The sequence below is a fragment of the Lagopus leucura genome, unplaced genomic scaffold (genome assembly GCF_019238085.1).
Source record: "Lagopus leucura isolate 7727_CA_CO unplaced genomic scaffold, USGS_WTPT01 Super-Scaffold_810, whole genome shotgun sequence".
In the NCBI taxonomy this organism is placed as follows: domain Eukaryota; kingdom Metazoa; phylum Chordata; class Aves; order Galliformes; family Phasianidae; genus Lagopus; species Lagopus leucura.
In genome coordinates this window covers 2,332,388-2,357,698 of record NW_024962261.1, presented here as the reverse complement: position 1 = coordinate 2,357,698, position 25,311 = coordinate 2,332,388, and the positions used below count along the sequence as shown (strand labels likewise).

Sequence of the window (25,311 nt, the reverse complement as noted above, 5' to 3'; positions counted from 1 at the left end):
TATATATATATATATATATATATATATATATATATATATATTTATAGCAACAGAAAGAGTAGCGTGGACTAGCATCCAACAAAGACACCCTGAAGACAATTTGCAGGAGCTGAATGACACTATTTTTGAATTTAGGAACAAGATACAGCTCAAGTCAGAAGATGGACCAAAGTGGAACAAAGCAAAATATACTTTTTGTTGCAAAAAGGTTCATGTTCTGGATAATTTGGCCATGAAACAGTATTCTACAGTAACTTTCTAGATGTCAAAAAACTTCATTTTTCAGTGAAACTAGTCCATTTCAAGATTAAAATGTGTACACACATTATTTTACATTTTCCCTGTAATAAGGGCAAGTGCTACAAATTCTTCTGCCAAATAAAACAGCGAAGAAATCACAGCTGTATCCATTAACATTAATGACAAATTACTGTTTGATATATTGAAAACTTCGCCCTAAATTCCTCACAATTCCTCCTCCTCAAGGGCGCATGGCACTTCAGTACCCCTCTATGTAGCATATAATTATCCCAAAGAACATTACCACGCTTCACATGCTATCTTTCAAATAACAGCAAAGTCCCACAGGGTGATAACGACTATCAAATAGCATTTTTCCCCACAAGAGCAAAATATACTGCTGAAAGCTTTCTACAACAGTACATAATCAGTGAAAAATCTATTCCAAATAGAAGTGATGGAATCTTCATTCAAAAATAGAATAGCCCAGGTAAACGAAAAGTGTTTTTAAAAGAGATCTGCAATGGAGTTCATAACCAAGCTTACTATAAATTATCACAGTAGATAGCATTATATTAAAAAAAAAAAAAAAAAAAAAAAAAAAAAAAACGTACTATAAAGAGCACACCCACAAACAGAATTACAGAGCTAGAGAAAGTTAGATGACCACATGGAAGCAGGCCTGACTATACCATAAGTAAAAACTAAGCATTGCAGTTTCCTCTATAGGGCAGAAGCAATGTTTCCATTTCAGTAACTAACTCACACTGAGGAACCAGAAGTGCAACAAAACAGGAAAACCAAACCTGTTTTCTTTTTCCAGCACAGAGACACAAAAGTTCAAAAGTATTACTGTTCCTAAAATTTAGAGTCTTGGTAGTCAGTAGAGGTTTTACTGCTCATTGCTTATACCTGTAACTACTTCTGAATTCTAACTAATTCTAACTAAAATAAATGTGAAAAATCAAACACACTAATATCAAGTTACACTAGATAGTCAGGCCGCTTTTAGAACTTTCTGCATGTTAATAGGTTGCCAAAAGTGCTGGTGAAAAACTTATCCCTGGAGACTCAAGGCCAGGCTGAGCCATCTCTGAACACCCTGATCTAGCAGTAAAGTCACTGCTCAGTGCAGGGCAGTTGGAAGGGTCTTTTAAAGATCATCTCGTCCAACTCCAAAGACTCTATAATTCTACAATTCAAAATAGTAGTTATCTAAGCTGCTACTCAACTCAACTTGTTCTTCCACTACCTATGTTTCTTTCATGGTTTTAAGCATTTTAATGGAATAACACCTTGATTCCATTACAAAAGCATACTCTGTACAAATGACTCCGTTATCTTGCAGCATCCCACAGCAACTTCATGAAATCATAGGCATTGGGTGGGACCTTTGGAGATCATCCAGTCTAACCCTCCTGCTAAAGCTTAGCATAGACCACAGATTGCTCATAAACATTCAGAAATCGGCTGTGACAGCAACACCTCAGCATGTTACCGCACACACAGAACAGCCACAGCAAGTTTCTTCCACACAACCTGTCACAATACTTGCAGCCTTGGCTTTACTGAAGTCCCTGACAGGCCCAAATGTAAACCCTCAAAGAAAATTAAAATAAAAATGAAGGAACAAAGCAATCATAACCAAACATCGAGGTGCAGGAAAGAAAAATTCCAGGCTTGATTTAGACTAAAAATGCTGCATGATTTTCACAGTGAGCCAAAACAAGGCCGCCCCTTCTGAATGGTGTGATGGCAGGGCCTGAGCTTCCAAAGGCAGCTACCAAATATGTAAAATCACTACATATTTTTACCAGCTCCCCTTACAGAAAATAAAATGACAACAGCAATACAAAGTACCAGGCTCTTTTAATCAACTGGGCTCTTTAGTTATAGAAAACACGATGTAGTGATGACAAGAGAACGTACTGCCTTTATCCAAGCACTGTCAGTACGGCTCTGTGACCCCAGCACCACGCAGGTGGTCTTCACCAAGACAGAAGAAAGGAAAAGAGCAAATGTAGAGAGGCAATGCCCACCTCGTGCTGCTCAAAGCACCCGAGGCACAAACCGCATTCCCCTGACGCTCAAAGCAGGGGAACGCCAGTTCGACAAGTACTAGAAGCAGCAACAGCAGGCCCCCTCCCCACAGTGCCACTTCCAAAACAACGAATCCGGACTGAGGACCGGACCCCGACACCGGCCAGCCGTGGGGCGGAGCGCCCGCGCTCACCTCCTTCCGTGCTGCCGCGCCTCCGCCGCGAGCCGCTTCCGCCCGCACGACATGGCCGCCTCGCCGCCGTGCGGCAGCCAATCAGCGGAGTGCGTCGCCCCTTCGCCCCGTCCCCTCTGGGCATTCTCTACCAATGAGAGCGATCCGCCCCTCCTCGCCCCGTCCCTGAAGGGTGCCGGCGCTTCTCCCCCTACCCGCCGGAAGTGTGATGTGGCCGTGAGTGCGTCGCCATGGTAAGCGCGGGGCGGCGGGCGGGACGTGCCGGGCCCGTGGAGTCTGTCCGGCCCTGAGCCCTTTCTGTCTGTTCCGAGTTCCTTTTTGAGGAGCTGGCGCTCTCACTTCTCTTCAAAGTGCCCGAGCCCGTGAGTTCAGCCGCTCGAAGGGACGGAGGGGCCTCTCTCAGTGCTCCGTGGACAGCAGGCCTGTAGCTGTCGGGGCTACCGGGCCCGGCCTCCGCGCCCCGCAGGGCAGCACGGGGCTGTGCTGGCGCCTGTGGCGCGTTGCAGCGGGGCAGTGCTTTTGCCTTCTCACCCTGCCCTGTCAGGGGCACGCTGCTAGTGCAGCTGAAGCATGTTTTGAAGTTGGAGCAGCGGGCCGGCTTCTGACACGGGCTCCTGTTGTTTTTCATGAGTAGCGTTGGACACCCAGTAACATTGGGTGCCTGTGTCCATTTGCTTAGTGAGAAACACACATGGACTTGACCTAGAAGCTTGTTAGTGCTGCTGTTCAGATTTTTTGTGGTGTCTCTTGTGGTGTCTCTTGTCCTTTTTTTTTCCTCCCTGTACGTTCTGAAAATATAAGCAAAGGATTTGTGTTTGGATTAGGCTTTAAATCTTTATCAACTAAGATACCAAACTTTAAAAGAGTGGCACGAGTACAAGATTTGAATGTTAAAAAGAAGAACAAAGAAATAGCTCAGAAAAGAAAATCTTAAGCTGTACAGTTAAAGGTTTGTTGATAATTTTTATTTCAAACCAGAATTCAGTTTAAGATTAGCATTTTCAGAATATTTTGGGTTGGTTACTCCTAAACAGTGGTGTATATACTGTGCAACTTTAACTGAATCTTTCAGTAATCCCTACATATTTATTCAAAGTTTAGTAACTCTTGAACTTTATGTCATGGTTCAAGAAAAATTCCTATATTCTAGATCTTGTCACCAAAAGGAAAGTGTAGGAAGTGGTTTGCCTCAGCATTCCTTAGCAGATCTTTCAGATGAACCTAAACATGTGCCGGGAAAGGTTGTGGAGCTGATCATCTTAAGTGAGATCACATGGCATGCACAGGGGGCATCAGGCCCTGTCAGCATGGGTTCATAAAAGGCAGATCCTGCTTGATCAACTTCATTTCCTTTTCTTATCCTCCTGATGGATGAGGAAAAGGCTGTTGACATGGTCTTCTTAGACTTCAGTAAAGCCTTTGACACTATTTCCCACAGTATTTTCTTGGAGAAGCTGACAGCCCATGCCTTGGAGAGGTATACTCTTCGCTGGGTAAAAAATCTGGCTGGATGGCAGGAACCAGAGAGAGGTGATGAATGGACTTAAATCCAGCTGGCAACTGGTGACGGGTGGTGTTCCCCAGGGGTCAGTACTGGATCCTGTCCTGTTTCGTATCTTTATTGATGATCTGGATGAGGGGATTGAGTGCACCCTCAGTAAATTTACAGGTGACACCAAGCTGGGAGGAAGTGTTGATCTGCATGGGGTAGAAAGGATCTATAGAGGGATCTGGACAGCCTGTATTGCTGTGCCGAGGCCAACGGGGTGTAGTTCAATATGCCAAGTGCTGGGTTCTGTACCTTGGTTACAACTATCCCAGGCAACACTACAGGTTTGAGGCAGAGTGGCTGTAAGAAGTGGACCTGGTGGTGATGGTTGTCACCTAGCTGAATATAAGCCAGCAGTGTGCCCAGGTGGCCAAGAAGGTCAATGATATCCTGGCTTTTATCAGAAATGATATAGCCAGCAGGACCAGGGAGGTGAGTCTGCACCTTTGGGCTTCTCAATACAAGAAAGATGTGGAGTTGCTGGAGCATATCCAGAGAAGGGCTTCAAAGCTGATAAGGGGTCTGGAGCACAAGTCTTATGAGGAGCAACTGAGGGAATTGGGATTATTTAGTCTGGAGAAGATGGGCTCAGGGGAGACTTTATCACTCTCTACAACTATCTGAAAGGAGGTTGTGGTGAGGTGGAGGTCGGGCTCTTTCCCAACTAGCAATAACTAGCAATAGACTAGAGGGAACAATCTCAGGTTGTCTGAGGGGGAAAAAATTTTTCTCCAAAAGAGTGGCTAGACACTGGAACAGGCTGCCCAGGGAAATGGTTGAATCACCATCCCTGGTGGTGTTGCACTGACATGTTGTACTAAGGGACATGATTTAGTGGGAAATATTAGTGATAGATGGACAGTTGGACTGGATGATTTTGAGGTCTTTTGTAACCTTGGTGATTCTGTGATTCTAAACCGCATCTCCAAGCAGTGGCCAAAGGGCTCTCATGATAAGAAGCAAGAAAATGTGGCGGGTGAGAATGAAGAGACAATTGAAGTCATCACCTTTAATCAGTGCCTTTAAAAGGCAGATGTTACAGAAGTACATCACCACCTTGCTGTTGCCATAGCACTTCAAAAGAGACTGCAGCAAAAAAGCGGGAGAACCTGGATGATCAGCGAGGTACTTTCTGGTTGGTCAGTTTAGCACTTATATGTAGTATTAGTGCTTACATCTAGCACAAAGGTGATGGCATGCATATGGATTCTTGTGAACTTTCTTTCTCACTGTCCGTATTACTTTCGAGAGATTGGGCTGCATTTTTAAATCAAGTTAAAGTAAGCTAGAATTTCTTAAATAGGTTGTTTTCATGAATTTATGGAGGTGAAAATAAATTTCCTCAATCTTTCGGAATTCATTTCCTCAGTGAAACAATAATCCCTGTGGTATATCTAGGACTTTGGATTGTTTGTGATGCTGCTTCTGGTTCCATCACTCTGCTGAGAACATTTACCTTGTGGGATTAACAGTCATGAACTGTTGTTTATTACATTTTATTTTGCATGCATAATTGACTGTGGGACAGGAAACAACTGTGTCTAAGTATCATCAAAGGGAAGAGAGTGTAGTTGCATGTCTAGTTTGTTCTCTTTCTCAAAAAAAAAAAAAAAAAAAAAAAAAGAGCTACACCTGTGACAAACTGATAGCTTTGTAAATAGAGTAGTTTTGAAAGGAGATAAAGTCTACTGGAAATTATGCTTTAAGTTCCATCTCACTGTCCCCCAGGCTTTCTAATCACGTAATTAGTTTGTAAGTCCAGATGTATACTTAGTGAGAGGCCAGCTACTGCCGAACAGTACGTATGGAAGCTGACTTGTACCTCTCTTTTCCTTTATCTGAAAGCACAGATTTTTCTATTTGTCTCTGTTCCCTGCCTGTGAATAGTACAGTTTTAGCTTCAACTAACTTTGATAAGGGGATGGATGCTGCCTAATGAATCAAACAATAATTGAGGGGAAGGAATATAAAGACACAGCTTCTCAGTTTATGTAGAAGCAGAAAGTCTACTTTTCTCATGCTTTCACTAATCATTATGTCAGTTTTTCCCGTTGACTTTTGAAAAGCTGTATTTCAGAAAACTCAGCAGAAGTTCTGCTGTTGAAACTGGAAACTGTACCACACACATGGTGGGAAGAGGGTAGAAGAGTGAAGTAACTCTGTATTAAAGATGATGAGCCTTTCACTTTCTGAATGGAGGTCTTCAGTTTCTTTTGTAGTAAAAATATGCAACTGCAGCCAAACAACATGAATATGCATGAAAACTTCATAGTAGTTATGTGTTTGTAATTGCACTTCAGCGGTGAAGAAGGAATGCGTTGTAGTAGACTTTGTGAAGACGGCTTCTTCCCCTTCCCTCTCTGGTTATGACTGACCTCAATTTCCACATTGTTGCAGAAAATTTAATTTGGAACTTTCCATTAGAACAAACCTTTCTGTCACAACCTCTCTTGCTGTCTTAGAATGGCTTTTATAGAAGGAAGTAAAATTGCTCACAAAAGCTATTCTAAAAACATTACATAGTAAATATTGATCCAAGATGAGCTTTCTAATACGAACAGTACTGTATAAGAAAAAAAATGCTTTCAGAAGTCTTTTGTGTCTGGTATACTGAAAGTTAAAAGGAAGAATTAATCCTGATTCAAATTTTCAACAGCTTTTTCTTTGTAATGGGGTAAAGAAAGACAAGATTTATTAAGTTGTCCTAGTTCATCTTAGGCATATACATGTCTTTATATTGTGAGTTTATTTGGAGCAGTGATATGCAGCTTTTTGCATGTCTTTTTCATAATACCATCAAGCATGAAATGTCTTAAATAAGAAGCAAATCGTTTTTTCTGGGATTTTCAGCTATAGTAACAAAATTTTCATGTGATAAAACCTCTGCTGCCCAGCTAATGTGTTTTTTGTTGGTAGTCTGAGGTAGTCTGAAATTGTAGTGCAGTAAGATGTTAGGACATCGTTTGCACCCATGCCACAACTGACTTCCATCCCTGCACTCAGCATATGTTGACCTCATGCCAGCTCTTACATGCTCCTAAGTATAGGAATAAATGCAGCTTGAGGAAAGTTGAGGAAAAGGTAAGAATAATCTGTGGTCTGAGAAGTGAAAAGGAGAGAGGGGAAAGGAGAAATATTAGTGTAGCTAAGCAGAGACAAAGAAGGAAGCTCTTTGCTTCTCCAGTGTTGTTGCCTACTGCATACCTTCAGTATACCTTCAGTAAGTGTGTGTGCTGCTGTGGGGTCAGAAGTCTCTAATTGATGACAGCTTCTATAGATGGCCCATATAGATGCTTCTGTGTCAGTATACAGGATGTGAAAATATGTTATTTTTCTTCTGTGATTGCGGAACAGAGGAAACCATTTATTCTGCCATTGTAAGATGCGTGTTTAATACCTCTCTTAATCTGGTTTTGAAACCCTAGGATGTGTTGGATCTACTTTAACAAAATTTACCGCAGACCTCAACAGTGAAGGAATGACAACATTTGAAAGAAACCATTTCCTTGCAGAGTGCCAAACACTTCTTAATCAATGTTTTTGGCAATGTGTCTATTTTTAAACAAATTGATGCGGTAAAAACATGAAAAGTGTTGAGAAGGTTACTTTTTTTTTTTTTTTTTTTTTTTGTGCAGCCTATTTGTAATTAGCAATGGGCTGATTATCCAAATCCTGATTTAAAAAAAAAAAAAAGTCACAAAGTAGTAAATGTGGCAGTGTAAATTTTTTAAAAATTAACTTCAGCATTTAGCACTGTGCACATCCACTGCAGTAGCTGCAGTGCTAATGCACAGAGCTTGGGGATCAATCCCAGTGAAGATTTTCAGTTTCAACTTTGTAACCAAGGTTTTGAGGTGAAACCACCTGGTGCTTGTCTTAAAGATGTTAAAAATCAAACTGCTCCTGAACTGTGCCAAACAAGGTATGTAGGTGCAGTAGATCTGCACAGCAGTGATGGACATAAAGTCTTAGCAGAATTTTTGTGTTTCTTGACTAAGTATGTTTGTTCATGAAAGAGACGTCATTATTTTTCGTGTTACGGAGAGATGATTTTAGGTTAAGGAACAATAATGGTATACATAACAGTTTGAAAACGTGTACGCCATTTTAAGTAAATTGTAGGGTACGCTTTTATTTAGCCTTTGGAACAACAAGTAGCTACTATCCCATATTTGAATGCAACTTAGGCTTTTTGTAAGCATGCTCAGCAGTATAATTCGGCTTTGAATTGCTCAGTTTCTATGGAGGTGAGATGCATTCAGACAAATAAGAGGCATATGTTTTTCTTCCTGTTCTGCAGTGGAGCATATATGCGGTTAATGTTTGATTCTTGCTAGTAAGTTTGATGTGATAGTAGAACTTTAGTAATCAGACATTTGTAGGAAAAAAAAATAGCTAATCCTTGATGTTAAAATACTGTACTCAACAAAGCAAAAAAGATTTTGGTGTCTTCAGTTTTGAGAACTTTGAGTTTCTTTTATGTCCATCTTCATGTTCCTGTTTCAGCTTGTATTGCAAATCAACTTTTCCCCTGACATTATTTGAATGCTGGTTTTATTAGGGTAGTGATATCATCCATGTTAAAATTACTCTTACCTCTTCCATTCACGCTCTTACTGTTTCTTAAGATTTTTTTGTAAATATGAGGCAAACTAAGCAATATGCTGTGCAATTTCAGAAAGGAGAGTTATCCAGCTTAATAAACTGCAGCTTTCTTATCAAAAAGACAAAGAGAGTACAAGTATAATTAACCATGCAGTTTCACTGAACAGTAAAAGTAGCCAGAACTGACTGTGGGAGAGAGTCTTTTTTCTTTTGTGTAGATAGTTTTTTTTTTTTTCCTTTTGTTCAGGTACTCTCTAGAAATCTCTTAGGTACAGATTTTTAGGGCACGAGTGGCGAGAGTGATAAAAGACAATATTTATTTCCACTAAAAGAACTCTTCTGATTGTTACCTACTCTAGTTATAGTTCCAGAAATTTCCATTATTTCCCTGTTACTCTGAAGAACTTACTTAATTTCAGCATCCATGAATTGGGATGATAGAAATCAGTCCTTATCAAATGAGGGGAAAGGATGGAAAAAAATGGTAAACTCCAAACTACAATCTTCTGAGAAAAGTGAAAGGAAATGACATCTCGAGCTTTTACTAACACATTAAACATAAAAGTTGTGTTTGTTGAATAAATATAGAGACGATGCATCTTCCATGTATTACAAAAACCCCAGTAAGAGAAGCTTAGTATTGTAAATTTCAGTTTGTTTTTTAAGATTTTGGGGAAAATGCTGCATTTGCTAGCTGCTTTGCACCAAAAATTCAATGTTGAGACTACTGGCTAGATATCAGGGCAAATAGAGAACTCAGGTGAGCCTGCATTTTCAACATTGTCAACTCAAGGGGTCATATAAACATGAATTTTAATTGTACTAAAGAAAATAGGTGCATTGAAGTCGAGAGCTTTGGTAGAAGAGAGTACTTGCATCCTTCTCTTAATTGTGCAGAAGAATTCATTATTTTTTAAGCGGTTGTATTGGTCTTCAGTTGGCTGAAAATTGTAACTGCTGGTACCTGTGTGCTGTACTTGCCATTTTAATTGGACTACATATTTCTTCAGTAGATGTGTAGAGAAAAGTTAACTTATTATTCTAATTGAGTCGTAGCATATTTTTGGATGGTTGTGAGGCTACATGTTTTAGATGGAACTGCAAATATTTTAAGCAGAAATGTGAATTAACATTAAGTATTTTTTGGAAACCACAGGCTGGATGAATGTGAAGTAAATCTTAAACACCCTTAATCATGTTCAAGCAACCAGTAACTGCCAGCAAAACAGTATCTAGATTCTTATTAAGTTCAACTGCATTTTGTCTAAATACCTCTTGCTTAGTTGTTCAGTGTAGTTTTGCCAGTAATAACATCAAATTTAACAGATTTGCAAGTTTTGTATTTTTCTTACAATTCTAATTAAACATTTGCAGAAGAGACATGCTATTTTCTATTCATTTTTATAAGATTATGTTTAGCAGGAATAGAAAAACAAATTGTTTCAGAATAAGTTGGAAAACAAGTTATGTGCATGTTTTAATTTTTAGCAATTTGCTTTTGCCTTCAGCTGGAGTAGTCTTGCTTGTTTTATTTCCTATTATTTTTTCCAGTTTCATACTCCAAAAAATTGAATTTAAGATGGGAGAATGGCACTACTTAATGGAAATGTTACATAGTAAGCATTTTCAACTCTTTAAGGGCCTCTTCTTTTAAATTTTATTTAGATTGATGTCAGTTTTCTGTTGAATGGCAGTTGAATGGTACCTCTGAGTTAATACTATTTTAATGTAGGATTTCAATCTTATAAGTCTTGTGTAATCACAGTTTAACTACAGTATGAGCTCCAGTTTAACTACAGTATGAGCTCTTGCTCACGTTTTAATATTAGAGACAGCTAAATGATCAGATACTAACATCTGTTTCTTTGTTTCCAGAGATTGTAATCATCTGTCAAGGTTTTATTATTGTATATGGAAAAGACAACACAAGAAAACTTCAGGAATATTCATACTTTATTTCTCCATATTATATGACATTATTTTTACTAAGATATGGTATCATCAAGGAAGTAATATTGAGGTGTTTAAATTTGAGTTTTGGTAAGGATTTGAAAGAGCCTTTGGGCATGTAGCTCTTAGCATTAAATCCATGATCTTAAAGTTCTGAAGACCTGCAGTCAAACTTGCTCTTGCAAGTCCTGCTGAATACAATACCTTCTTAGTGCTTCAAGTGATCCATTTGTACTGCATAACTACCTGGAGAGAGCACACAGGAGAGGGAATTTAAAAAATAATTTAAAAAAAAAACGTAGTACTTAAGCAACAAAGAATGTAGCAACTACTAAGGTGCTTTCAGCATGTCAGAAATAGTCGAAGTGCAGATATAGAAAGTCCAAGCATATGTAGCTAAAGCCACAACTGATGTAACTAAAATCAACGTAAAATACCAGTGGTGATTCTTTTCTGCATTTGCAGTCTGAGTTTTGAGAAGATATCTTTTCACCAACATGTGAATCTAAAAGGCAGCATCAACTTTTCTGTATTGAGAAATTTATCTATAGCAGTGAGTGTCACAAAATCACAGAATGGCCAGGGTTGGAAGGGACCTCAAGGATCATGAATCTGCAACCCCCCTGCCACATGCAGGGCTACCAACCTCTCCATCTGATACCAGACCAGGCTGCCCAGGGCCCCATCCAACCTGGCCTTGAACACCTCCAGGGACGGGGCATCCACAGCCTCTCTGGGCAGCCTGTTCCAGCACCTCACCACTCTCTCTGTACAGAATTTCCCCCTGACATCCAACCTAAATCTCCCTCCCTCAACTTAAAACCATTTCCCCTTGTCCTGCTGTTATCAACCCTTTCAAAGAGTTGATTCCCCTCCTGTTTGTAGGCTCCCTTTAGGTATTGGAATGCTGCAATAAGGTCACCCCGCAGCCTTCTTTTCTCCAGGCTGAACAAGCCCAGCTCCCTCAGCCTGTCTTTGTAGGGGAGGTGCTCCAGTCCCCTGATCATCTTTGGGGCTCTCCTCTGGACCCTCTCCAACAGCTCCCTGTCTTTTTTGTATTGGGGGCTCCAGGCCTGGACACAGTACTCCAGATGGGGCCTCCCAAGAGCAGAGTAGAGGGGGACAATCACCTCCCTGTCCCTGCTGGCCACCCCTCTTCTGATGGAGCCCAGGATCCCATTTGCCTTCTGAGCCACAAGGGCACACTGCTGGCTCATGTTAAGCTTTTCATCCATCAAGACCCCCAGGTCCTTCTCTGCAGGGCTGCTCTCAAGGACAAGTAGGATCTACATGAGGCCAACCAGCACTGTTTGAAAAATGCTAACCTGGATTAACCGAGTGAATTTCAACCCATCTATATTACAGTATTTTGCAAATTAACTTGGTATGTTAACAATGTCTTTTAAAAATATTCCAAGTAATGTACAGTTCTTATGGGTTTTAATTACTGGTTCAAGCAGTTGAATGCAAATTGCTCTTTTCTGTAAATTCAATTGAATTGTAAGAATTACTTTGAATGTAAAGTGGGAAGCTATCAATTTCAGAAGTAAATTATCATTTTTAGTTTAAAAATGCAGACAAATTTTGAAATGTGCCTCTTTCCTTTAAAGTGACCTGTAAATATTTGTGTAATTCAGAGCGTGTTTCCATAGGAAGTCACACATAGTTATAACGAAGTCCTATGCTGCATATCTGGGGAAGCACATGAGCAGTCCAACAAAGAACAATTATGCACTGCATAATTGTTAATAACACATTAATAACACATTTCATGAGTATACATTTACATTCCCTGCTTGGTATGAAGCAAATGGGACAATGTTCCCTTCTGCCATGTTGTGCATCTGAGTGCCCAATAGCACCATGCTGCTGGGAGCAGCTGCAGTGGAAAGCCTGCAGGAGTTCATGGGAACCGGGCGCTGGAAGCACTGCGCCATGCAATGCAGAGAGCAGCTGTCTGTCCCAGAGGACCGATCGAATTCGTCACTGACAGGGAATATCCCACGGCTGGGAGGCAGCCGCTCCTACATCAGCCCTGCAAGAGCCAGGAGAAAGCCTAATGTGGGCGACTGAGGACTTCCTAGTGTCTGAATGTGACAAGTGCTTGTTAGTAGTCAGAAGTCAAGGGTATGCTGACAGTAGTAAGCAGCATTTTCTCCAACGTACATAATCTGTCCATTACTTTAGATTCTGTGGATAAGTGATTCAGCTAGCTAAGCTAAAATACTAAACCACATCTGATGATTTGGCTAATACCTTGGCTAGGGAGAACAGCAGGTAGATGCACCTTGAGGACCACAAGGCTGTCCTTAGATACTGTCTCGCATCCTAGTAATCATCATATTTACTTTTTTTTTTTTGGTCCCCCAGGCTGTTACAGAACATGAGAACTGAGGGCACTGGCTTGGGAGTTTATTCCTGTACAAGGGCAGCTGATGCAAGATATATCCTACTTAAGACAGAAGTAAATGGGAGAGTTGCACACCCTTTTATGAACCAGCCAACCTTGCCCCTGGGTACAAGTTGTACCACGATGCTGAAATTGGTCCTCCAGGCTGCAGAGATAGAGTTGTTGAGCTGCTCCTTGACCTCTGTATGCAGCTTTCCAATCAAGAGTTGTGTGCTGTTAGCTGAAACATTCTCTTTGGTTTGTATATCTAGCCCTGTCTAGGGCATGTATTCAGAGTAGCAGCTCTGTGTTCCAGAGTTGTATCATGTGATTCACAGTCTTCTCCATAGCTAAAGATATATATGATTAATTTATGTATGTAATCAGTTATATTTCAAATCTCAGTATCAGAAGAGCAGTAGATGTTCTCTCTAAAATGTGGTTAGTACAGGAGTACGGTGGTGAGCTGAAATACTGTGATTTTAATTTTGCTTAATTATATAGAGAAATGTGATTCTCAGAGCTTCAAAACATTAGAAAGTTGTGATGTAATAAGAAAGTGCACATCAATCAACAGAGTTATGCTTCAGGCTGTGGAAGTGGGACCTTTCTTCTCTTAACAAATCCCACCCAGTTCTCTGCCTGAAGGAGATTGCAGTGTAATATCCCTTCACAAGTGCTAAGTATTTACACTTAATTAAATACTACTACTTAGCATTCTGGGTTAAGCAGTAGGAAAAAAAAAAAAAGAAAAAAGGTATTTGACATAAATTTGTCCATAACACAAAAAATTCCAGAATGAAGAATGTATTCCATTTGCTTTTCCATTTGTTTATGTGCAGTTCTGAATAAATGGAACCTGAAAATGACAGTGGAGCAAAGCAAAAATAAGGCGCTTTGCAATAAACTGTTGTCGGTTGTTCTACCTGATGCTATTAAGTTCACAAAAATGCTTTTTGAGGTATGTGTTATCTTCAAAATAATTTTTTTTGTTTGTTTGGTGCAGGTTCCTACATCTGGATTATTTTAATACTGTAAGGAGAATCTAAGTCTCAGATTTGGGACTAGTTATAAGATGCTATAAATTACAAGGACAAGTTGCCAAATATTGCTTCCAACATTTCCAGGGAACATACTGCAAAATAATAATAATGTTGCTAGTGTATTCTTCATTAGAATGGTGATGTAGTGCTTGCTGGAAATGAACATCAGCAAGCTTTCTTTCATATTTTGTACTTGATTTGGATATGCAGAAGTCCTTATGTGAGCACTTATTTTCCCCCTGTATGTGTCACTTATTGATAATTGCTGATAATGTGATGACTAAAAAGCATTTTGACCTTGCAAGGTTCAAGCATACTTTGATTTAAAAAAAAAATACTGATGAGGTTAATTTACTCTATTTTACTGATATTTAAACTTCAGTAAATGACCAGATATTGTAGTAGTTTCTCAAGAACTGCTTTTTACTACCAATAGGCAGATTGATTTCACTGTCAGACAACAGATCCTTAGTCCTTAAGTCAGTTCCTTTGTTTATCCAGCATTTTCCTTATGATTAGAACAGCCATAAATGTGATTATAGTAAAGGTATTTTTTAAATTTAAAATGAAAAAATGATTTCAAAGTAAAATTAGTCAGTTGTCTTTTTGTAGTTTGGATGGGTCTAGTTATATATATTTCTACAAATGCGTTGAATTTTGGATGCCATTTTCATGTGGAAGTATGGTAACAATTGCCTTTCATATTTATTGTTTTACTCTGTCTTGGTTACTACTGGTTTAGTTAATTACACTTCACATCCACCTTCACCACCACCATCACAGTACTCTACTGATGCAAAATACAGTTGCATTTATTCTTGGCCAGGTGGGAATGCCTGTTTTCTGTAAATCTTAGCCTGCTGCTAATAGGTTTCAAGAAATTGGTTTGAAACAAGTGCCTGGGAGCAAATCTGTAAGATTACCCTTTTGCGTGCTCTTTACCTTTTTTGAGAGGAACTAGGAAGGGAAAACTTCACTCCTTCACCATTGTGCACAGAATGATAGCTATTAGAAGTGGGTTTTTTGTTCACTGACAACATAGATCTTGATAGTTTCCTTTTTTTCAGTGAGTGTTGTATAGGGGATTGTTTATTTTCTCCAGTTCACAAATTGATACAAGTTTTGTGCTGTGAAGGTGTAATTTTTCTTTTCTAATTTTCTTCCTTAGTCTGCCATCTTCAACTTCCAGAGTCTTCTGACTGTAATCTTGTTGCTCATATGTACCTGTGCCTATATCAGATCCTTGGCTCCCAGCTTACTGGACAAGAATAAAACTGGGTATGTAGTCTAACCATTTTAAAAATTCACAAACTCTCTGGTTTTCACTACGGTGCTTTTTTCTTAGTAACTTGTAATGGTGGTTAATAATACAAATACTATTTTGCAAAATGTTTTTCTTCTTTAAAGATAAAAAACCTTCAGGTTATCTTCAATAAAGATCTTCATTGTTCAAGTTCTTACTATAGAATATTGAAATTAGTTGAAATTTTGAATTACAAATTTATTGTTCTATAAAGCCAGCTAGTATTGCTTTTTTAGTTATTTTTTAGACTTGCATCGTTTTCCTCAGATGACACAGAAACAAGAGACAGAAAGAAAACGTTTTCCTACTTTCAGTTGTTGTACAGATTTACTTATTTTTTATTGTTATGGATAGAGAATTAAGTCTTATCAGCAGAAGCTGCCTTGCTATTTTTTTCCCCCTTGTGTTGTTTGGCTGTTGTAATTATATCTCTCACTTTTATTCTTGAAGCACATTTTCTGGATGACCACCCTTTTTCTGTTTTGTGTTCGCAGTTCTCCTGGAATGTACTTGATGTGCTGCTGTGAAATAGTTCTGTGCCCTGCTCAGTAGCATGATTTTTGTGTTTGGTAGGAAATGAGAGACAAATCTGTGCCTCCCTTATGCTTTTAAAGCACATTCATGTTTTAGCTTAGCAGTTTGCTTTGTAGTACAAAGGATATCACAGAGTGTTGGATGCAATGAGCAGTATGCAGAGCTGTGATTTAAATGCTGTGTTTTTGAAGTAATGATTGCACAATTTTGAGATAGAATTTTGACTGAAGCTGCCTTAATTCTTTAGTCATGCTGTCACTGGGGATTATTACAAAGGAGATAATACTTGTAAAAATCAGAGGTAATTCTAGCTGGGCAGGGAAAAAATACAAGATTTTGGTCTTTGGATGTTTGACTTCCACTTCTTCCATTAGGTTGCTTGCTATTAAAAAGATACGAGTTTTTTTTTCTGCATATTTGGACAATTCTTCTGCATTTAGTTTTCAGAAAAAGTGTCAAGTTTATAATAGAACCGTACTGTCAGTAAATATCTTCCTTTTTGTCTTTTGAAAACCCTCATTGTGATTAACTTCTGGAATTGCCATTTGAGCACACAAGTTTTCGTTTAGTAATGCGAACTACCTGGAGTACAATAGCATTTTTTTCGGTTGGGAGTTCTGGCATGAGAATGTTTGTGTCTTTTCTAATGAGATCATGCGGTTACCACTGACATGAGAAATTTCTTTCAATAATAGTAAAGATGGAAATAAAGGATGACTACATAGAGGACTGTTCTTTTGTTGTTGTGGGGTTAGTTTTTTTTGTTTGTTTGTTTTGAGCATCTACTCATGGAAGATAACAGAATAGTCAATGAGATATATGTAGTAAAAAGTAAGAATATTTATTTTACTGATTAAGATTTTAGTGCTCTTCTTGGCATTATCTGGAGATACTCTGCTTAGTACAGTAGAAGCCTCTTCATCATAAAGTGTTTTCAAAGGGTGCTGACTGTGAAGGAGTTAAGTGTTTGATCTGTAAGCTTGTATTTATATAGATGTTGGACATACAATTTTATTACATATATATATACATATGTAGACTGCTTTGTACAGAAGAATAAAATGTTGGCCTGGAAGCAATGAAATTTGTGTCTTGAATGGTAGATGTTTACATGGAGCTCATGTGCTGTTAAACCTCTGTCCCTCTTCACTAACATATTCCATGCTCAAATGGAAATGTCTAGACATGCTGGATAAAATAAATTCTATTGATACTTCAGTTTACCACAGAGATGATCTTACCTCATTATTCCTGCTCCAAATTAGTAGCATAATAGAAGTAGCAATAAAATATTAATGCAACAGAGAGGAAAAATGTTAGTAGTTACTAGCTGTATTTCTGAGTGATAAACTTACTGAAGATGGAAATCTGTCGTGATAATAATTAAAGGTAGTAAAGAAGCATGTTTCTGTTAGTTGAGAGACTACACTGCAGTGATGTCGCCCTTTCTCATAACATTGTATTTCATCAGAATGATTTCTGCCAAAATGTGTATTTTTCTACCAAGTCAAACAATTTTAAACCTTCATATTCCCTGAAGTATCATGACTGTTTCCATGTGCTTTGTCAGGAGCAATAACTTTTAAGATTGGGAAGGCAAGTGGAGATTTACTGTCACATACTAAGTGGAAAAGAATGTGTACCACAACATAATTCTCTCTATTAACCAGAAAGATGTGTTAGCTTATGTGCAGTGGAGATTGCCTTTGACTTGGCATAAGCACTGCATTGAGTAGATCTCAGATTCCTTCCTGAAGTTGCAGGAGGATTGTCCTGGCAAACACAAGGCAGGAGCATTTTACAGGATTCTCAGTTTAGCAGCCAAGCACTGAAGCCCCCTATATCTTTCCTGTCTTGCTTGCTTCCATTTTTTTGAATTTTTTTGGGTGATTTTTTTCTTTAGATAGCCAACAACACCTACAGTGACATCAAGCAACATGCAGCAACTCATGCATATGCTTGATGTGTTACTTCTAGAAAATTACAGGCTTGCAAGCCAGACTGACACCTGCATTAAAACAAGGATGAGGATGAACATAAAGGCAAGAATTAGGAGAAATGCAATTACTTTGAATAATTGCTTAAGGAGGAATTTTTTTGGAGCACATTCATTTAGGGAATCATAATTTCTGTAATAATCAAACAGGCTGTGACTTGAGGTACTTGCTGTGTACCTTGAGGTGAGCAGTAAGGTATGAATATAGGAGAGCAGTGGCTTTTCTGCCACAGTGAGCTCTCCAGTATATCCAGAGATTATCTTTTTCCTGTGAGAGTGGTGAGGTGCTGGAACAGGCTGCCCAGAGAGGCTGTGGATGCCCCATCCCTGGAGGTGTTCAAGACTGGATGGGGCCCTGGGCAGCCTGGTCTGGTATTGAATGTGGAGGCTGGTGGCCCTGCCTGTGGCAGGAGGGTTGGAGATTCATGATCCTTGAGGTCCCTTCCAACCCTGGCCATTCTGTGGTTCTGTGATTCTGATTATTGATGTTTTGAAGCTTCACATCTCAATTTGCTACTGCTCAGCAGTAAAGTATGTGGACAAACTAATCTACTGAGTGGTTCTGATAGGAGCACAAGCATCTCAAAAAGATGCTATTCTTACATGTTAGAAGGCTTGTCAGACTTCATGTCAGTGATAAATTTAAATTCATGAAGTGTTAACTGCATTGAGGGCATCTGATGAAACCTTTATTCTGCTTTCTACCACCCACACTAGAAGGAAAAATTCTTATCTCCACCAACAAGGAATTTTTGTAAAGCTAGGAACAATGCACAATACTTTATGTAAAATTTTGAACTATACTTTGTTTCTCATGATCAAAAAACCCAGAGGAGGTAAAGAAAATCTGCTGAGACTGTTACAAAGTACAGATTTGTAGACTGCCTGATAGTGAGAACAATCTTTTTCCCAGGTAAAATTCTGTAAGTGTACATAAGAAGAGAACAGTAGTGTTTTGTTTCATCAAATTCCTAGGCATGCTTGTGAGAGGTGGGAACTTGCGGTACTGGGCTTGGAAGATTTTGCAATGGTTTTTCTGCATGTAGTCTGCAAGTCTGTTTACAGATAATAACAATTTTAATAGTTTTGAGTGCCATTCACATGGGACTCTGTGACTATATATCTTGCTTTGTAAAATTTACACACGAATGCCTTTTTACTTCTAAAACTGTATAGATGTCTTCAGGTTATTTTTCTGAGTGACCTCTTAACCTAAAAAGGTGTGATGGTCTACATGCGGAAATTATCACTTCTCTTTGTGGAATTAAACAAAAAGCTTTGATATAAATAATTACTTACAGCTCGAAGAAGAAAAGATATAAAAAAAAGTTAAAAAAAAAAAAAAAAGACCTTTTTTAAAAAAAAGCAAATGTATTTAATGTTGTTGGTAAGAAACTGGTCAACAAGAGTTGGAATGGTCAAAAAGCGTTTCACTTTCCCTTCAAAATTATCAGTCATTTCCAGCCTCTTGCAGCTCTTGCTTCTGACTTACTGAACACCAAACAGAAAGGAAGGGCTGCTGAATGGATAGAGACGCCAAAGTGAACAAAGATGGTAAAAGAGTTGTAGATAGAAATATGAAGTAACAGAAATTCTCTTAAAAAAAAAAAAAAAAAAAAAAAAAAGTGAAATATGCTGACTGTGCAGTATGCATGAACAAGACAAGTGGTCCAAACCTACCTGTCTGCATTTATACATGGAAAAAATACAGTTACCAAAGCCCAGGAACAGCAGATAACCAGACCAGGGTGGGGACAGGTTCAAAGTGTTGTGGGGAAGCACCTGGAGAAATGCCATCACAGCAGGTAGTAGATGAAGACACACAAATAATCTAGACCAAAGTTTTTGTTAATAAACATGTCATGGGAAGGAAGAGAAAAACCTCAAGGGTTTTTTTGGTTCATAAATATGTGTGTAGTCAAATCCAGATGTTTTTACTGTACTGCAGCCAGTTATACTATGAAGCAAACCTAAAACCTAAAGTTTTCAACAAAGTTCTGCCTGATATTTAAATGACTGAAAGTTAACTGCCCTTCTAATTCAAGATGCTTTAGCATTTCTAATCCTCTCCTACAAATTTTAAAAGCGCACCCAACTGTTTTCTTGTTTCTCTTGAGCAATTAATATGAAGTCACTTTAATTATGTGGAGAAATTAGAAAGATGTGGCCTACTTAGACTTTGTTTTTTATTTAGTCTGTATAGTTGATACCTGTTTTCCTCCTTTTATTAATTCCACTTGTGATCATTAATACTCTCAGTGGGAAAGATTAGAGAGACTTTACCTCAGTAAACCTGTGTAAAACGCTAAAAACAAACCTGAATAATTGTTTTGTTGTTTATTTCAATGCAGTATTCTGTAGTACCAGATTATACCTACAAGTATGCTCTGATGGAAAGCACATTTTCATGTACTATTGCAAAGAGAAATATAAGAAAGGTGGTACAGCATTACATTTAAAATGCTGTGATGCATAATTTCTTAAAACTGCAGAAAAAACATAAATTTTAAAAAATCCACATATGTTGACACAGAGGTCTTTTGGCATCTTATACTTTGTGTTTCTATTTCTGTTTTGGGTTTTTTTCAGTGAGGTTTTTTTTTTTTTTTTAACAAGATTTTCTGTCAGGGCTGCGTTAGTGTAGAATGTAGTGTAGAATTATGTAAATTAAATTTGAAGTACGGACTGTAAATGCACCTTTTCTTGCACGTAAAACCTTGCTAAGCTTGGAACGTTGCTGTTTGTTTAATTCCTAGCTTGGACCTGATGCAGGTATCTGTTTTTTCCTGAAGTTGAGAATTAAGTTAAAAATGTGTTTATTTGAACTGGTGTAGTATGGAAGGACAAAGATCAATTAATTGAGATTTTTCTTAAATGATTTTATGAACTTCAGAGCCTAATGAATTTCTTTTATCTTTGCAGACTATTGGGAATATTCTGGAAATGCGCCAGGATTGGTAACTTTTTTCTTTGAAATATCTTTTATAAAATGCTTTTCCTATTGTGTGTTATTTGTTAGCATAGTGTTTCCAGGTAGCAATGGAAACCATTCTTAATGCATTATCTTTAAAAACATAAGCTTTATCTCCATTAAATACCGTGAAGATTGGCTGTGGAAGCTATGACTATTTTACTTAGCACAGTGGAACCCTGAATTTTTCTAATGCTAATTCACGTCTAAGTTGTTCAGTTTCAAAAACCTTCTGCGCATTTTACTGCATGAAGTCACTCAAAACAGACTTGTTACAGCTTAAAAAGAAATCACTGATTCCTCAGAAACCAGCGCCTGTTTGAAAACCTAATGCAGTGCTGACAAAAACCAGATATTTACCTTAGAACAATAAAACAATATGGAATTCATAATGTGTTAAAATTCTGCTTAATCACAGATGTTTTCTTCCCTTTTTGTCGTTTTCTCTGTACTTCCAAATTACTCAAAGCTGTTGGTGTCTAGTGGAATTTATGGGAAGGCTAATCAGCTGTATCTGATTTTAGGCATTCTCCCAACATTTATGGTTGTATAGTTTTTTTAATTGTAATTCCAAACTTATTTTTGAATTGAAAAGGGAATGTGCAACAGAATTCCACGTTAAGTCTTGAATATATGTCAGTGCTCCAAAAAACTAAAAGTCCGTCATTAAAAACTGTTCTGCAAATTGCACTGTTAATGCAGAGCAAAAGTGTTGGGCATGTAATTCTAGGTGTCTCTGCATGTCATTGAACTTAGGGGAAAATGTATGGTTCCCTTTTCTTCATTCTCAGCCTTTTAAAGGGACATGACATGCGTTTTTCAGCATGTCAAAATGCACTGATGCAAAAAACATTCTTTTGTGAAGACCTGCCATTAGAATGATTGCAGGTATTCTCCTGTTTAGTTAATAGCCATAGCTGAACCAGTTTTAATATTGCAGTGGAAAGGTACTGGCAATTTGGCAGCTGTATATTGAGCTGCATTAGCAAAAACAAATCTAAATTTCAGCTGCATTGGGGTTTGTTCAAGGTTGAAGAGCACACTTCGCTTTAGCATCTTCTTTCTATTTAATTAAGCACAAGCATTTTTTTTTTTCTGTTAGCTGTGCACAGCAAATAATTTTAAAAGCCATTTAAAAGAGTATGCAAGAGCTTGAGTATGCAAGTCAACCTGATGGAGTTAAGAACCTCTGTTGATCTGGTACAGTCTTCCTCTCTCACAATGTCGCAACTACATTTTCTGCATGCAAGACAGTGCATGCATTCTTGTACCCAGTACTGAGCTTCGTTCTTTTCTTTCCTTCATGTAAAAAAAACAGTTTCTTTTCAGTCTACATCTGGAATGATCTAGTCTGACTTTCTTTCAAACTGGGAAATGAGGTAACATCTTAACATTCCTCCTCTGTGTTTCTTTACATAACACTGTCATGCCCTCAGTAATGGGAAATGGCTTTTGAAGGGGATTGCCACCATTTTATTTGGGTTAGTCGCTAAAAGAGAAATGGAGAAAAGCGTAGGCTTTTAAAAATGAAAATACCCACTAGCTCCTTTTACATAGAAGTTGCCCAGAATGTTTCAACAAGCTTTGCAGAATGTGCATAGGATTTTAATAATCAGCAAGTGGTAACATATTTACAAAGTTGTGCAAAATTATGTTTAATCCTGCCACATAGTGTTTTATTTTTCAAGAAATTTAGGAGCAGGAAAGTATAACCCTTATGAAAATAGTAATACTCTAAAATGTAAGAGTTGGACTTCCTCAACTTTATTTTAAACAGATGTGAAACAGCAGACATTAATTCATTCATTTATTTGAAACTTAATTAAATATATGCCAGATCATTACAACATCTTGTAATGGGAGGTGTCATTACAAGTATCTTATTTTTATTTCTTACGGAAATACTGCTTTTGAGGGTCCTGCCAGTGAAGGAGCCTCTTTTCCTGAGGATTATACCTTAATGCTTGACTTGTGCTTTTCCATTATTATTTCTCTGAAAACAGTATCTTAGAAAATATTGTTTATAGTAAGATATTAAGATAAAAGACCTCATGCAGTATGAAGAAATAGAACTTTGTTTAAGCAAACAGCTATAACTCCATCTGTATGTTTCTGAATGCACTGAATCTGGAATTTTCTCATGTTAGAGCCATGGCATTGTTAACACTTCTTACAGCCTTATAGGCTGGAGGAGGCATCCAGTGTAGGAGGCCCTCTTTGTTCTCCAGAGGAAAGTCAGTGAATTCCTACAGAATGTGCTTAAGCAGAAGGGCAAAAATGATTTCCTCTCTGTATGGAGGAAGTGTCCATATAAATCATTAGCAGTCTAGTGAATACCTTCCCATGACAGTGTTATAGTTCCTTAAGATTTTTTTTTAATACGACTTGTTTGGTGAGCAAGAGATACTTCAATATTTCATTCTGAGTAAAAATTGGTGAAAATAGATCTTGATTGTCTTTGCTACTGAACATAAATCTTTTAATGGAGTACAATTAGCTTTTGTCCATTGTCTGCCATAGGAAGCTACAACAGTAATTTGAAGGTGCCAGAAATAGAGGTCTCAGTGCAACTTGTTAATCTGTTGATCACTTTTCTTTCTATGAAAGAGGGTTTGTAGGAACATAGAGGTCCTTGCACTGAACTTTACTTAAGGAAAACAATTCCAATTCTCTCTATATACAGCAGCATGTACTGTCCTGAATCCTAGCTTTCCTCCTCCTGTTCATATTCTTCTCTGGTACTCAGCTGTGGCAGTAACAGCATTTCTCCAACCAAAAGTATTGAATGTTACTTTGCACATGCAATGTGATAATTGTCATGTTAGGCTAGGAGCAGCCCAGATCAATGTAGTTATGCCTGAGTTGTATTTTTTTTTAATCCCTCTGCTCCCAGGTGAACGAAAGAGCCCCTACGTAGCTGTGTGCTGTGTGGTGATGGCCTTCAGCATTCTGTTTGTACAGTAGCAACTGGAGGTTGTCCCTTATACTGTGCTACCAAACAGCAAAGCATGGAAGAAATTACAGCAGGAAAAAATTGAGAAGCATCATCAGCTCTCCTCCCACATGCTGGATAGCCAGTCTCTTGGTGATCATAATGTAACTAAATCCAGAATCGTACATAGATAATAATGTCACATCAGTACTGAAACTGCTGATGTAACTGTTAAAAAGATGTCTGTTGTGTTTTTGAGTTCCACAAGAATATATTTTGTAACATGCAATTGAAAAGGTTTTTAATGTTTTTGTTTGATAGACCTGTTTAATTAAATTTAACAATTATACATCTGGCAATAGAACCACTCTTGTAAGAATGAAGAACATTACAGAATATGTTTACTGAGTATTTTCAGTTCTTAATGTCTGAACAGTTCCTGTGATATTGCAATAGGTATGATCACATGTTTAAAATAGATCTCTTAAATGTCTAAGTCACATTCAGCTTTCATTTTCTAATCTTGCAGTTTCTTAATCTATCAATATTTCTGTTGTTAAGATAAAATATAAATAAGGATGGGGATCATAAATGTAGTGAAGTCTGACTTATCTGCTGAGGATACACAAATGTAGGATTTGAAAGCCAGGACTATTCTGTGTGTGTGTATGTGTATCTTTACAGATCAAGCTCACAAGTGAATCATTCCCTAATATTTTTTCTTTTTTCCTTTAGTGGCTCTACTACTGTTCCTAAGGCATTTAATACAAGGCTGTTAAGTCAGCTGAGGGAATAGTTAGCTTCTCAGTAGTCCAGAGATAGGAAAGTTGTATGTCCTAATGTTCTAAGGGTTTAAGAGAAAAGAAAAAAAAAAAAAAAAGAAAAAAAAAAATTTACACTCACTATTAGTAAAAATGAAATAAACCTCATTATTATTTGCCTTTAGTTTTTATTCTAGTTTTTTAAACTTCTAGAAATTTAGTAACTTATTTCAGTAGTGCCTAAGAAATGTATTTATACCACCCAGCTATATGACTTCATATTGACTGCATTTGAGAGAGTTATTGTCAGCAGTATTTTGGGTTGTTCTGAAAAGGTATGTGATCAGAATGAGCTTAGCTGGCAATAAAACTATCTGAATGGTATGTACCTGTTGTCATTCTTATTGGAACTCTTCTTTCCTAGATCCAAATCACCCTGTACTTAGAAAGGAAGTGGTTGTTAGTGATAAGCTTTGTATTATCCCATGTATATCTGCATATCTAAGTCATTATCACACATACTTAGTTGTCCAAAGCTGTTTTCTAATCAGCAGACAGGGAAAATAGCTTTTTCCAATTTAAGTACAATAAAAAGCATTGGCTGTAAAACCTGCAGGCTCAGAGGAGTACAGAACCGCATGATGTTGATAAACCATGGTGTGCACATGTACAAGCCTTGAAACAGACAGGAAGTCTGAGGAACAGCCAAGTGCATTTCTTTAAATATGGGTACTTCTCCAAATGTAGCATCAGAGCATCTGAGGAACCCATTTCTGTGTATCGAAGGTGCCATTCCTAGACTGGG

At 38.0% G+C, this 25,311-nt stretch overlaps 2 protein-coding genes across 4 annotated transcripts in view; one reads left to right on the top strand and one right to left on the bottom strand.

The window, feature by feature from the left end:
• XRCC4 (X-ray repair cross complementing 4) overlaps positions 1-2,527 on the bottom strand; it is a 175,405-nt gene extending 172,878 nt beyond the window's left edge. For both annotated transcript variants that reach the window (XM_042866187.1, XM_042866188.1), the window contains exon 1: positions 2,474-2,527. The gene's annotated coding sequence lies outside the window, so the exon portion shown is untranslated. The remainder of the gene's footprint in view (positions 1-2,473) is intronic.
• A 74-nt stretch (positions 2,528-2,601) lies between these two features.
• Positions 2,602-24,890, top strand: TMEM167A (transmembrane protein 167A). Of its 2 annotated transcripts, none has more exons than XM_042866190.1 (4): positions 2,602-2,706; positions 15,178-15,287; positions 20,765-20,799; positions 23,707-24,890. In XM_042866190.1, the coding sequence occupies exons 1-4, from the start codon at positions 2,704-2,706 to the stop codon at positions 23,775-23,777; spliced, it is 219 nt and encodes a 72-aa protein (XP_042722124.1). In that variant the 5' UTR covers positions 2,602-2,703; the 3' UTR covers positions 23,778-24,890. The 2 variants fall into 2 exon arrangements, with proteins under 2 accessions (XP_042722124.1, XP_042722123.1); XM_042866189.1 differs by lacking the exon at positions 2,602-2,706 and adding an exon at positions 13,803-13,927.
• Positions 24,891-25,311: the final 421 nt, after the last annotated feature.

What these genes read in the sequence shown, in the direction of transcription:
- TMEM167A (XM_042866189.1), top strand. Translation starts at nt 13,832, where the DNA reads ATGACAGTGGAGCAAAGCAAAAATAAGGCGCTTTGCAATAAACTGTTG. An exon ending in TCACAAAAATGCTTTTTGAG is followed by an intron (nt 13,928 to 15,177) that starts GTATGTGTTATC and finishes TTTCTTCCTTAG; the next exon opens with TCTGCCATCTTCAACTTCCA. An exon ending in CTGGAAATGCGCCAGGATTG is followed by an intron (nt 20,800 to 23,706) that starts GTAACTTTTTTC and finishes CTCTGCTCCCAG; the next exon opens with GTGAACGAAAGAGCCCCTAC.